The 13,791-nt window shown below is 48.2% G+C and overlaps 1 protein-coding gene across 1 annotated transcript in view; it reads left to right on the top strand.

Moving 5' to 3' along the window:
- Positions 1-4,823, top strand: part of Snx9 (sorting nexin 9) — a 42,120-nt gene extending 37,297 nt beyond the window's left edge. The window contains exons 13-16 of the mRNA XM_013024538.1: positions 1,345-1,361; positions 1,485-1,599; positions 2,287-2,378; positions 4,361-4,823. Of these exons, the coding sequence (XP_012879992.1) occupies positions 1,345-1,361; positions 1,485-1,599; positions 2,287-2,378; positions 4,361-4,408 (272 nt within the window). The 3' untranslated portion in view covers positions 4,409-4,823. The remainder of the gene's footprint in view (positions 1-1,344; positions 1,362-1,484; positions 1,600-2,286; positions 2,379-4,360) is intronic.
- Positions 4,824-13,791: the final 8,968 nt, after the last annotated feature.

Raw genomic sequence — 13,791 nt, 5'->3', positions numbered from 1 at the left:
CCACAGGAGACCTGCCAGGTGACTCCGGGCAGACTGGCAGACCCCGAGTCTGTTGTTTCAATGTTGATCTTTTGCTCTTGGTTGTTCTTTGAGACAGAGTCTTATATGATGTAGTCCAGGCTGGCCTCACTTTCACTATAACTAACCTTGAACTGGAGAGTAATGAAAGAATAATTACAATTTCCATAACAGAAGTTTTTTAAACTACATTTAAAATTGGTTTGAGGCATTCTCGCGCTTTAATTCTGGTTAATTTTCCTCTTGCTTTTTGAAATCTCCATGTTGTCTCAGTCCTGAATGTGTTTCATCACCTTGGCATGCAGACTCTAGTGCATCAGCACCGCCTTGGGTTTGTTAGGAAAGTCGACAAAGGGCTGTTCTGCAATCTTAGCACCGCTGCCACGTGGCCAGTTTAAGATGCGCTTCATCATTTAAGAACCAAAAAAAGCTTTGTATAACTTCAGATAGCTTAATGTAAAAACGCAGCAGTAGAGGGATGGGTTAGGAGCGATGGGTGGCAATGTTGTCAGACACCTTGTACTCACAACTGTTTGGAAGAATGGGAACTTCTTTGTACAACTACTTAAAGATAATAATAATTTTAAAAATGTTTTTAAAAACCTCACAGTTAGCTTCTGGTAGCATTCATTTAATGCCAGCACAGTTAGAGCTCTAGGCATGGAACCTAATATGTGCATAGAATGTAGAGTGCTTCTTTCCTGACACCCTAAACAGTAAGCAGTAACACTGGAGTGAGAAACAACTACCTCTTTCTCAGGGTTAACTTAGGGTGACTCAGTGCCTCTTACAGATCCAAAGGCCGGCAGGCCTTGCCTTGTGATTGGCACAATCAAGCACCAGCTCATAAAATACTCAGCGGGGGAGGGGGAGCACTTACATGCACTGCAATGTACCTAACCACATGACTTTCTGAACCGACCAATGCCTGCCTCCCTATTATGTACAATTAATATCAGCATCTTACAGATATTAGAGAGACAGTATGATTCTTGGTTTTCTTTTCTATTGTAGCATTAAACTAACTTGAACTTTAGGTTACTAACAGTTTTTCAAAAACAGCAGCCTTTTGACTTCCCAGAGAGTTGAAGGAAGTTGAACATAGAAGCCTTTCTCTGTTTTTGTTGTTGCAGTGTTTTCCTGTTGAGGGCCAAGGACAGGTTAATACCACTGTCTGTCTGTCTATCTATCTAACCTAACTAACTTGTGGTACAAACCCAGGACCTTAGACATTCTAGGAGAACATTCTGCCTTATGCCTTGGCCTCTACTCTTTTCATTTTTGTTTTTGAGACAAAATCTTCCTACCTTTTTTTTTTTTCCACAGCTGGTGTCAAGCCCAAGGTTCTCCTGTCCCCACTGTTCCAGTAGCTTTAATTACAGCTAGACATCACTGCTGGGCGTTGAGCTAATGACTAGGCCTTTTTGTTCTGCCTCATTAATACTGTTGCACTCTCTGCCTCACAGGGAGCCATAGAAAAGGTGAAGGAAAGTGACAAGCTAGTTGCAACGAGCAAAATCACTCCACAGGACAAACAGACTATGGTGAAGCGAGTGGGCACCATGTCTTACGCTTTGCAAGGTAAGAAGCAGGGCTAAGAATAGCCAGTGGAGACCTTCCTGCTGGAGAGAAACCCAGTGTGAGCAACGATCCAATTAGAACCGGTTTAAAGGCTGTCATGAGCCCCTCCCTGCAGGAGGAAATCTACAGTGTGATTGCTCACACTTACTGGGTAGAGCTCGGTGAATGACAGCTTGTTAAATCGGTACATTTAATACTTTTTATAGACACACTGAAAACTGCTTTTATAGCCCTTAATATTGTGCTATATTTAATCCCAGAGCCCAGCTTTTAGCAATATAACTTGCAAAATCAGGACTGTGGAGTAAAGAGAATTTATAGGAATCGTTTTAGACATAGTTTGACTGTTGGCGAAAGAAAGGCATTCGTTAACATTTGGAGTGGAGTGCTTGTGGAGAGGAGCAGCGAGTGGCCGCCCCATGTTTTCGCGATGCGTGGCCGGCACATGCCTGGGCAGGGCCAAGGATGTCCATAGTACCTAATGAGCACGTCAGTGAAAGCCATCTGCCACCACTGCCTGGTCACCCACTCCTCTAGCCGCAGTCCATCGATGTGCCAAGAACTGGCCCTGGGCCACTGTCAGCCGGATTAGGTCCTCTTGATGGCAAAGTCTCACCAAGCGGAGAAGCCAGCTGTTGCCATTTGAAATCTTGAGGGAAACTAATGGCTTCGTTGCTTTCGTTTTAGCTGAGATGAATCACTTCCACAGTAACCGGATCTATGACTACAACAGTGTCATCCGCCTCTACCTGGAGCAGCAAGTACAGTTCTATGAAACGGTAAGAGGCGCCTCCCCCTCGTCTCCCCTCTCCCCACCTCCCACACATTTCCAAGCACAGGAAGGTTGGTACTCAGCAACTGACTAGTCAAGTCAGTATCTCGTAATGATCTTTAATCTTTAAGAAATAAGCCAGAGGCGACTAAGTTTTGAGCAGGCTTGGGTTTCTGCCTGTGGGGTATTGCTGAGTCTAAAGGGCTTTTTCTGAGGAAGAAGCAATAGATGTTGTTCTGAAGCCCCAAGAAATCCTGTGTGATTCCCCCTCTCTCAGCACAGGGACAGTGAGTGAGGTAACGTCCCTCGCCTTCCCCTCCACCCCCCCCCCCAACCACCCCACCAGGTAAACTTAGGCACCGGGCAAAGCGCCCACTGCATGGACCACACACAGAGAGACACAATTTCATACCAAGCATCCCACCCCCCTCCTTCGCATCCCCCCCCCCCCCCCCCCCCCCCCCCCCCCCCCCCCCCCCCCCCCAACCACCTCTCCCTCTTCCACACCAGCTTCTCCTCTGGCTGGGGAGGAAACCAGAGGCAGTTACCAAACAAGTCTCCATGTTCTCTCTAAAAGAGAGAAAGAAATCTTAAGTTCTTTATTTAGAAAACTTGAAACCTGCCGGGCGCTGGTGGCTCACGCCGTAATCCTAGCTACTCAGGAGGCTGAGATCTGAGGATCGCGGTTCAAAGCCAGCCCGGGCAGGAAGGCCGTTGGGCTCCTATCTCCAATAAACCACCAGAAAACCGGAAGTGGCTTGTAGCTCAAGTGGTAGAGCGCTCGCCTTGAGCTGAAGAGCTGAGGGACAGCGCCCAGGCCCAGAGTTCAAGCCCCACGACCGACAGAAAAAAAAAAAAAAACTTGAAACCTCATTCCTCTGTGTCATGATGTTTTTGGCTTAGCAGAGTATATGTAAAACAGATCTTGTATGTGTGCGTGGAGCTGAGCTGTGAGGATGGGGCTGGGGCTGTGTGTTCAGCTCACAGCCCTGCCCGTGAGGGTCCCTGCGGAGCTGCTGGAAGGAGCCAGGGCGTGCTTGGTGCAGGGGGGAGCGGGAGGTGGGAGCGGGAGCAGCAGCAGCGCAGTGGCTTCACGCAGCAGCGCGGTGGCTTCACGCCTCACAGCCTCACGGCTGGTGCCAGTGGTCTCTGCGTGTCCTCAGAGTGCATTTGTGTCTGAGAAAATACTGGAAGGGCACCTCGTGAAGTTCTGATGTTGCTTTGTAAGTAATTTTTAAGTTTTAGCAAGGTTTGTTGTCGAAGTAGGGAAAGTAGGAGAAAAAAAAAAGCACTGCAGCATTTCCTAGTCCTCTGGCAAATGGGCATTAAAGACTCCCGTTAAGTAGTTTTTTGTTTTTTTTTAATTTATGACTTTGGAATTCAAACTAAAAAGCTATTCATTACTGTCTCTGCATAAAAGTGAACAAGTAATAGAGCTCGCCAGACCTCAGATCTAACTCAATGACTGGCGTGTGACATGTCTGCTCAGGGAGCAAACGTGTATTGAGTTCTACCATGTACTTCAGCTGCTTAGGACCCGGGGATAACAGACCTCCCGGCCTCTTAGGCATGGCCGGCGTCTGTGAGACACTGCAGCACCGCCTGCTCTCACTGCAGTGCACACACCATGCGGTCACTGGTCGCTGCAGTCCTTTAGGGAGGCTCGGCCTTCATACTTATCAGAGAAAGAAAGGGACAGAGGCCAGCACAGGGGCCTGAGCCACTGCACTCTGCAGGGAGCAGTGCCGGCCATGGGCTAGTTGGGAACAGAGAGGAAGGCTCCTCCCTGGACAGCGGTACCCACGGTTGGCCCGCTGTGGAGAAGGAGGGCTCCCTACCAACTCCCCACCGAAGCACAGACCAGGTGGGTGTGAGGAGCAACAGGAAGCATGGACTGGCTGCAGGGCCTGACACACGCGAAATGTGAGTGGTGGGAGGTGCTGGAGTCACGCGGAATCGTGTCTCCATGTGGCTTTACTCTCTCGCCAGATCGCAGAGAAGCTGAGGCAGGCCCTCAGCCGCTTCCCCGTCATGTAGAGCAGAGCAGACACGAAGAAACGCCGAAGTGCTTCTTTCTGACTTGGGACAATGTCACTCAGTCATCTTGTTTTCCTCCCTCTCATGAAGAAAACCTGAAAGAAACAAACAGAAAGAAAACCAAAAACAAAAGAGGGTTTTCACAAATGTTTTTTGTTGTTAGTGAATTACGTCCACTGCGGAGGGATGGTCATCTTGTTATTTAAACCAATGGAAATTGTCTCTATTTTTGGAAGGACTTAAATTTTTAGGATTTTGAATGGAGAATTAGGGGATGCCCTCCACCAATATTTTACATAGAATCGAAGCTTATGTTACGGTGATCTTATAGTTGTTACCCAATGTCAGATAATTAATTACTAATGGCTTTCTTAAAATTATAAACTATGCCAGAATAAAAATATATATGTTTGTATATTTTTATAACTTTCGGTCCTTTGGGTTCCTGGCTGCTCAGGACAGTCCACACCCTCCCACGACACACTGTCACCAAGTGCTCCTATCTCAGGAGGGGGGAGCACAGGGCCCCACGCCTGCGGGGTGCTGTGCCGCGCTGCTCTTCCATGCAGTCAGCATTGTCTTCCGGGTGAGGCTGATTCATACTAAAGACAGTAAGTTAGAAACTTTTTGAGAGCTTCCCTGGCTTTGCCCTCCGGTGGATGGCCATCCTGCCTCCTGTGCCCAGGAGCTGGAGAAGGAACAGCTTCTTAGAGCTTCCAGCCTCCCGGGCCTGATCTCCAGTTGCCCATCAGCCAGGAGGAGGCATGCTGCTGATAACCTGGAGGTATAGAGCAGCAGGTGAAAGCCAGATGAAACCCCCCATACGCAGACCGAGTGAGAACATTCAGAACTACTGCATTGAGGAGTGCCTGCACAACCTGCAGTGCCGTAAAGAGCAAAGTGATACTTGTCTCGACTGTCCTGACTTTAAGATAGGATTTTCCGATTCGGTACACCCGCTAATGGCACAGAGCACGCTGTAGGCTTGAAATCGGCCCATCACTGCCTCCTCCTGCAGGCCAGCCCGCCTTCCACCACTGCCTTATGACCTGACCTAATGATTATATTCTAGAGAATGCAAAGTCTGGGCCCACATAAGCAAATGAAACCAAAAAATAGGTAGAGGAGGAACTCAGTGAACACGAATAGGAGAACTTCTTGTTCTTCAGTATCACGGGTTTTGTTCATGTTTTATAAGTAGATTTCCCCACTTGATCTTTCTTTTATAAAATCCCATAGAACAATGTTTATGATACAGTCATTTAATATATGTACAAATTGTAAAGAATATGTATATTTTACACGAATGTAAAAGCATGTAGAAGCCAACATATAAATAAATTGTTTAAAAAAAACTGTACAGTAAATTCTCAAAACACTCTGGTGTTTCTTTGCCTGTTGTTATTGTTGTTGTTTCTTGTTCTAGCTGCCCAAAATGGTCCCTCAGCATTTCTGCTGACATGAATCAGTGATTTAGTTGCATAGATTTTTTTTTTTTTTTGGACAGTTGTGGGGCTTGAACTCTGGGCCTGGGTGCCTCCCCAGTCCTGGAAGCTGGTCGCAATCACCTGGGACACTGGAAGAGACCCATGCTGCCCTGGGCTGCCTCACACATGTACTGACTTAACTGGCAGGAGGAAGGTCCGGGAACACGGGAAAGGAGATGGCACGGGACCTTCGAACAGTGGTAGCTTATGTGAGCTAGAAAAAGTGAAAGAACTCAAAACCAAAAGCAAAGAGAAGCCATGAGCTACTTGGAAGATTCTCTTTTGGGTGGCAAAATTTCAGTGACAGGGTATATATTTCTTTCTTTTTTTTTCGGTTGGTCGTGGAGCTTGAACCCTGGGCTTGGGCTGTCCCTGCACTCTTCAGCTCAAGGCGAGCTCTCTACTACTTGAGCCACAGCGCCACTTCATTTTCTAGTGGTTAATTGGACATAAGAGTCTCACGGATATTTCTGCCTGGGTTGGCTTTGAACTGTGATCCTCAGATCTCAGCCTCCTGAGCAGCTAGGATGACAGGGTGTGAGCCACCAGCACCCAGCAGTGTTTATTTCTTTCCCAAAGCTGGTTCTCAATGTGTTGAGGTTTGATTTTTAATCACTTGCAGGAAGTAGATTTCACAAGATCACAGTTCTGCATGAACTTCACAAAGGCAGTATGTGTTTAGAGAGAGGAAAGGCGTGGTGGAAGAGTCCACTTGTTGAGCAGATGACACCAGTTGCCTGGCCCGCCCCCCCAGAGCAGCAGTCCCCCAGTGTGAGCCCACTACCTGGTTATCATGCCCCACACACCTTGGCTGAAACAAGGCTGGCCTTGCTGTCACACAGAGAAGAGAATGTGGTCCACTTTGCTTGCGGTCACTGGTCCCCCAAGGTCACTTGGCACTGCAGACAGAGGCCTCCTCTCCTCCCTGTGGGAGCAGAGAGAGCAGCAGGTGCTGCAAGACTCGTGCTTGACAGGAACGGGCCCTGGGTCCCGACCTCCCCGCACCGGCCGAGGCTCCTTGTCCTGGTGGAAGGAAACATGCTGGCTCAGGCCGCTGTCACCCTGACCACATGCCACTCCGCATGCCCACATCTTCCGAGGAGGGATTGGGAGTCCAAAAATGCTGCCGGGTATTACTGAAAGTAGTAAAACATTGAAAACTTAGAAGCCACTAGGACACAAACATCATCCAAGGTGAATAAGCAAAGGATGCGTCCCATCCGTCCCACCAAGTGAAGTGTGCAAGGGCCCCGAGCCACAGGTTGGGAGGGGAGTGGGGAGTAACTGCATAATGGGCCCTGTTTTCAGTTTGGGATCATGGGTTTGTTGTGAAGCCTTATGGAGGGAAGGGAGCAGCCTTTTAGCGTGAAGTAATTTTGTCTCCTACTAAGGTGACACTGTTCTAAGGATCTTGTCAGATGCCCTATATTCGTGCTTCTGCACTCTGGCTGAAACTGTCCTATATCCAGCCCAGTGGGAGTTCTGGTAGCATTCTGGGAGCAGGTGACCCGCCTACTGGTTTTCAGGCACCGTATCTCTGGCTCACATCATTTGCTCACATAACTGCTCAGAGCTCCTAGGGGATCGCCTGCTCTTCTGTGCACTGCTGGGCCAAAGTCTGCCAGCAGAGTTTTCAAGAGCAGAATGAGTACCTCTCCAGAAGAGACCCCCACAGCTTGTCTGCTCTGGGCCATGTGAGGGCATCTATAAGGAGGAACCCTCACCACACACAGCCTTGATCTTGACTTGCCATCCTCCAGACCTGAGAAATGAGTTTTTGTTGCATGTAAGCTATCTGCTTCAGGACATTTTGTTACAACAGCATGGATAAACGAAGCTCTCTCCCATCTCCTTCCTCTCCCTTCTTTATCTCTGCACTTTAATTTCAAGCCACATTGAACTCCCCAACTCTGTCCTCAGCTAGTAAGGCCACCGGGCCCTCTGCTCGAGGCCTCTCTGTAGTAGGCCCTGAAACTGCATTCAGAAGGGATCTGTAGCCATCCTGGGGCTGAGCTGTGTTTCTCTCCTCTGTGATTCAAGTCCTGCACAGCCTCTGGCAATACAGCATCCAAGCTGGCAGCGGACAATCTAAGGTGGGAGTGATTTTCTCATTCACAGAAAACATGGTTTTATTTTCCAGCATGCACCATCCTCCCTAAGGCAGACATTGTAACATGTATCTTTTGATTCCCTTCTTCCTCGGGCCCACTGTGCATCTTACTTCCTGGTCAGTGATCCTGTATGTGACTTGCGTTGGTCAAAGAAATGCAGTTTGGAGTGTATAATTGCCAGCATTCTCTCTCCACCTCTTCTCTTCACATACAGTAAATGTTGACAAAAAGAGCTGAGGACCATCAGGAAGAAATTATGCCATTTGCAAGGAAAAGGAAAAAAAAATAATGAAGGAAACCAGGCCCACCAAGACAAAGGGCACGGGTTCTCTCTCCTGTATGGATAAATACCTCCTTCCTGATAAACTGCGCTGGCTAATATAGTACAAGCAGAAGTGGAACTCAATGCTTTAAGCCCTTTGAACTATTAACAGTTGAATAATGGGAAGCTGTAACAAGTTTTTAGCGGGGAGAAAGTGGAGTGGAGGTGGATGAATAGAAAAGGAATGGTGGACAAATACAGTCATAATACTCAGTACAGTCATAATACTCAATTAACTAGTAAAAAGCTGAAAGTGGAGCCATGGGGTTAGAGTGCTAAGCCCTGAGCACAAAAGCTTAGGGACCCACCAGCTGCACTGGACATGGATGAAAATGAACTGGGCAACTCGGGCAGCAGTGGGAGGGAGGGGATGAGAGGGAAAGGAACAGTTTACACGAAGCAAAAGGAAAGAAGTGTGCATATCACCCAACTTGCAAGAAATGGTTGTCAAAGCTTACAGAATTCACAAACTTTATAGACCATGATAATGTCAATTTGCCTTGTGAAGGTTAGAATGTGTTTGTGACTTTATCACTATCCTACAATACTGTGAAATTTGTAAAATGTATATAATCACTTAATCTCAAAAAAAATTTAAAAAGCCCAGGCCCTGAGTTCAAGCCCCAGGACTGGCACAAAAAAAATGTCTAAAGAAGGCTGGACCATATAGAAGAAATGATTCCTTGCATGAGTAACAAATAAGCTGCTCTCTGAGTCTGGAGGTTTGGTTTGTTTCACGGTAGAGTTGTTCCACCAGTCCTGACTGGTGTGCCCCCTTTACTGAGCCACAGTATGCATACCCCAGAGACACGTGTCTCCACCTGTTGGCTGAAAGAAACGGGAACATTTGAAAATATTCCATATGGAAAACTATCAGTCCACACTAGCATGAGCAAGAGGCACAACAAACGTTTACTGAAGCAAAGAAACAATTCATCTTCATGAGACTGAATTCTCAATGATGAGTTTCAATCCCTTCCGGCTGGCTGAGCGACTGGCCGTAACTCAGCAGTTATTCTGCCATTGTCACACAGCCACATCCAGAAAGCCTGGTGCCACAAAACAAGCATATGGCCCAGAGGAAATGGAGCTGGCAAATTGCACTTTGTCACTGAGGAATCTATCTGCTCTAGATCCTTTTCTTCTGCATGAAGTTAGCTCTGACTTTCCTAAGGGGAGGCTGGGAAGAGGGTGGGGCGCGGGGGTGGGGCACAGGTTTATTTGAAGGTAAGGCTTTCCAGCCGTTGTCAAGGCACTTTTGGTAGCAGCAGCTTCTTATAACTTCTAGACCGGGAATTTTTTTTTTTGGGGGGGGGTTGGTCATGGGACTTTCTTGGGGCCTGGGCACTGTCTCTGAGCTCTTGTACAAGGCTAGTGCTGTACCACTTTGAGCCACAGTGTCAATTCCAGGTTTGGTTTTTTGTTTTGTTTGGGGTTTTTTGGTTTTTTGAGTAATTGGACATAAGAGTCTCATGGGGGGGGGCGGGGCTGGGGGTTTAGCCCAGTGGAAGGGCACCTGCCCGGTGCGTGCGAGGCCCTGGGTTCGGTCCTCAGCCCTGGGGGAAAAAAAAAGAGTCTCACGGGGACTTTTATGCCCTGGCTGGCTTCAAACCATGATCTTCAGATCTCAGCTTCCTGAATAGCTAGGGTTACAGGCATGAGCCACTGGCACCTGGCTAAAATGGGAATTCTTAAGCAATGTCCTGTAAAATTAGGAAAAGAAAAAAGGGTTGGATGAAACTGAACCACATAGATCATAGGCAAACTGTGTGGGCAATTGGTTTTTCCCTGGAGAAAGGATTTGTATCTCTTGTCAGATCCTCAAAGACAAAATCCGTTTCCTTGCCGTGCAGAGTTGGATGTAATTTCAGCAGCTACCCAGGCTTGGAGTTTCATCCCCTGGGCCTAGCAGAGGAGGGAAAGGCGTGGGGAGAGGACGCGCAGTCTCCCAGTGTATGCGGTCCCTTTCCCCTCAGCCCTCACCGGTTCCAGCTGCCTCCCTGGTCAGCAGTCAAGCAAGAGAGTATGATCACTGGTGCCACACACACACACACACACACACACACACACGCACAAAGGGTCCCAGGGGCTCTTTCTCAGAGGATCCTAAAGAGGCTGCTCCCTCTGCTATCAGGCTGCCCAGGTGGCACCACGTGTGGCACAGGTTTGTATAGGCTAAAGGAAGAAAGCACAGGCCTGTGGCAGCAAAGAAGAAAGAAAAAGCAGAGAGAAGGGCAGAAATAGAAGTATTCACCTCCTCGTTGCTTCCCGTCCAGCCCTGGCACTGAGGTAAGGACGGCTTTTTTAGCTGAGTAAATTCTACCAGATGCAGCGCGAGTGGCAAAGCCCATTGTCCAGGTCCCAAAAGTCTTGGACAGGGGCATAGGGGGCAGTGGGGCTGAGGATGAGCAGGCCTGCTTGGAGCCGCTGCATGGAGCCACTGCAGTGGGGAGCCTTCTGATGCATGAGCTCCTACTTGGGTGATTAATAGTACTGATATGTCCATAGTCACCAACAATGGGGCATTTTCTAGGACAGAGCATGGCCATTGAGAATCATCGAATACCTCCTCATTTAGCCAGGGCTCTTAGTTGTATGTTGCCGTGCTGGGGATCAAACTTGGGGACTCAAACATGTGAAGCACACATGCCATCACTAAACTGTAAAGCAGCCCAAGATGAAAACAAGCATTCTGGACTTGAGGGCGTGGCTCTGGCAACGACTGGACCCTGGAGTGCAGTCTCCGCCTCTCTGAGGGGAGGGGAGAGTAGGAGTTGTGGTACTGGGGCTTGAACTCAGGCGTGCACTCTGGCGTGGCTTTTTTTGGCTCAAAGCTAAGGCTATTCGGCTTGAGCCACAGCTCCACTTACAGCTTTTTGCTAGTTAGCTGGAGAGAAGAGTCTCTCTGCTTTGTCTGCTAGTGCATTCTTGAATCTTGATCTTCAGAGCGCAGGCTCCTTAGTGGGCAAGATGACAGGTATGAGTCACCAGCACTGAATGGCTTTAGGCGGGGTTTGGAGGAAACTAGAGGAAGCTGGAGGAGGCGGGACTTCTCAGACAGAGCTGAGCCAGCTGAGCGAGCTGTGGCCTTTCCCCTTCCCAGTGCCGAATCCTGTTCAGTTCTGAGGTTAAAACAGCCACACAGCTTCAGCTGTGATTTCTGTGGTGTTTGTTCAGCTTTTTCTTCCACCCCACCTGTTCTGGCATATTTCCTGTGTAGGTGGTAGTAACTCAGCCTCCTCTTTCTGGAACCTGCCAAAAAGACCAGTGACCTGGGTGTGAGTCAGTGAGCAAGGAAACCACCCTGGTCTGCTGAATTCGCCTGTACTGGGCAGGAAAACAGGTTGTCACAGACACAGCAAGTGCGAAGCCAGAGGCCAGGTGAGCAGAAGGTCCCGGGTGAGGGGCTGGGCCTCAGGCCTTGAATCAGACCTCCCAAGACCTGGGCGCTCGCCTGCACAAGCCAGAAGGGATTCCTGCCCTGCCACTCCACTGTTTGCCCTGGAGGAAGTCAGTGACATGGGACCGGGGAAAAATAAGAACATTTAGTACGAATACAATGAATTATTTTGGGGGGGGGGGGCAATTTGGGTTTGAACTCAGAATCTGCTTGCTTGGGTGGTGCTCTACCATTTGAGCCCCACCTCTAGCCCAAATAGTGCATTATTCTCTTGTGCCAATCCTGAGACTTGAACTCAGGGCCTGGATGCTGTCCCTGAGTATTTTTGCTCAAGGCTGGCCCTCTACTACTTGAGCCACAGTGCCACTTCTAGATTTTTGTGCTGAATTGGAAATAAGAGTCTCATGGACTTTCCTGCCCTAGCTGGCTTCAAACCGTGATTCTGAGCAGCTAGGATTATAGGTGTAGGCCACCAGTGCCCTGCTTAGTGTATTATTACAAATGTGGAGAATTCATTTATACTGAGTTTCTTTTTTTTCTTTCTTTTTTTTTTTTCCGGTCCGGTCATGGGGCCCGAACTCTGGGCCTGAGTGCTGTCCCTCAGCTCTTCAGCTCTAGGCTAGCGCTCTACCACTTGAACCACAGTGCCACTTCCGGCTTTTTTTCTTTTTGCTTATGTGGTGCTGAGGAATCGAACCCAGGGCCTCAGGCATGCAAGGCAAGTGCTCTACCACTAAGCCAACTTCCCAGCCCCCTATACTGAGTTTCTAAGGCAGCATTAGTCTTGTGCTGAAAGAATAATCTGATTTCAGATCATTGGATTACCAGAAACTGGTTATCTAACCAAATCCATTCCCTTCCCATCCCTGTTCTCAGGGAGAAGTCTCCCCGAAGCCCACCAAGCTCATGTTCCAGCACTGTGGCTAGTGAGGCTTCAGTAAAATTTGTCTTTAGAGTCTTTGGGTTTTTCTTACCAAAAAAAAAGACAAATACCAATTTACTTTCATTCATTTTATTTTCCCTTACCTTGATTACCAGGGTGGCACCTCAAGCTGAAGCAGGAAAATCAAAAGAAATAAAAGCTGGCTGGATCCGGGGTGGCCCTGCTCTGATTGGCTGCCTGTAAGTTCTTGTTGACTTTAGATTATGAGCTGGCCCTGGCTCCTGTCTGTAATCCCAGTTACTCAGAAGGTTGATTCCAGGGTTGAGATTTAAGTCAGCCTGGGCAGAAAAGTCAGAGACACTTATCTCCAATGAACTGGCAAAAAGCTAGAGGAGCTGTGGCTCAAGTGGTAGAGCACCAGCCTTGTGTAAAAAAAATCTAAGGGCTAGTACCCAGTCCCTGATTTCAAACCCCAGTAACCACACACACACACACACACACACACACACACACACACACACACATACACACAGCTGAAAGTATGCCAAAGTATAGCTAATATACATGTTGCAGTCTACAGTATGTCTAAACCTCATTAAATTGATAGCACTTTTTGGCAGTATTTTCAAAATTAGCATTATGGTGAAGCAAAAAACTTAGAATTATTACATTTCTATTTTAACACTTTCAGACATAATAGAATAATACCCCCACCCCCGGCGGGCAGCCCTATGCCCCTCCTGGGAGGGGTGCTGGGTTCCTCCAGCCTTCCAGTCCTCAGTACACCTCTGTTGCTAGAAATGTCTTTGGGCTGGTGAGTGAAAACTTATGTCCTGTAACTCTTTATGCTGCTCTGGAGTGGTGGTGTGTACACTTCTCATAAAATATTCCAAACATCTCACACCTGTAATCCTAGTTACTCAGGGGCTGAGATTTGAGGACCAAGGTTTGAAGCCAGCCCCTGAGGGAAAGAAAGTTGGTGAGATTCTTATCTCCACTAAACTACCCCCAAAAAAAAGCTTAAAGTGGAACTGTGGCTTAATTGTCTGAGCACTAGTCTTGAGCACAAAAACTCAGGGACAGTGCCCAGGCTCTGAGTTCAAGCCCCAGGACTGGCTCCCTCCCACCCCTGACTCCAAATCTTCACATGGGAATCTCAAAACCCCATCAGAAGAGGAGC

The sequence above is a fragment of the Dipodomys ordii genome, unplaced genomic scaffold (genome assembly GCF_000151885.1).
Source record: "Dipodomys ordii isolate 6190 unplaced genomic scaffold, Dord_2.0 Scaffold77, whole genome shotgun sequence".
NCBI classification, from domain to species: domain Eukaryota; kingdom Metazoa; phylum Chordata; class Mammalia; order Rodentia; family Heteromyidae; genus Dipodomys; species Dipodomys ordii.
The sequence above is the reverse complement of the archived record's forward strand: the minus strand, read 5'-3'. Positions and strand labels throughout refer to the sequence as shown.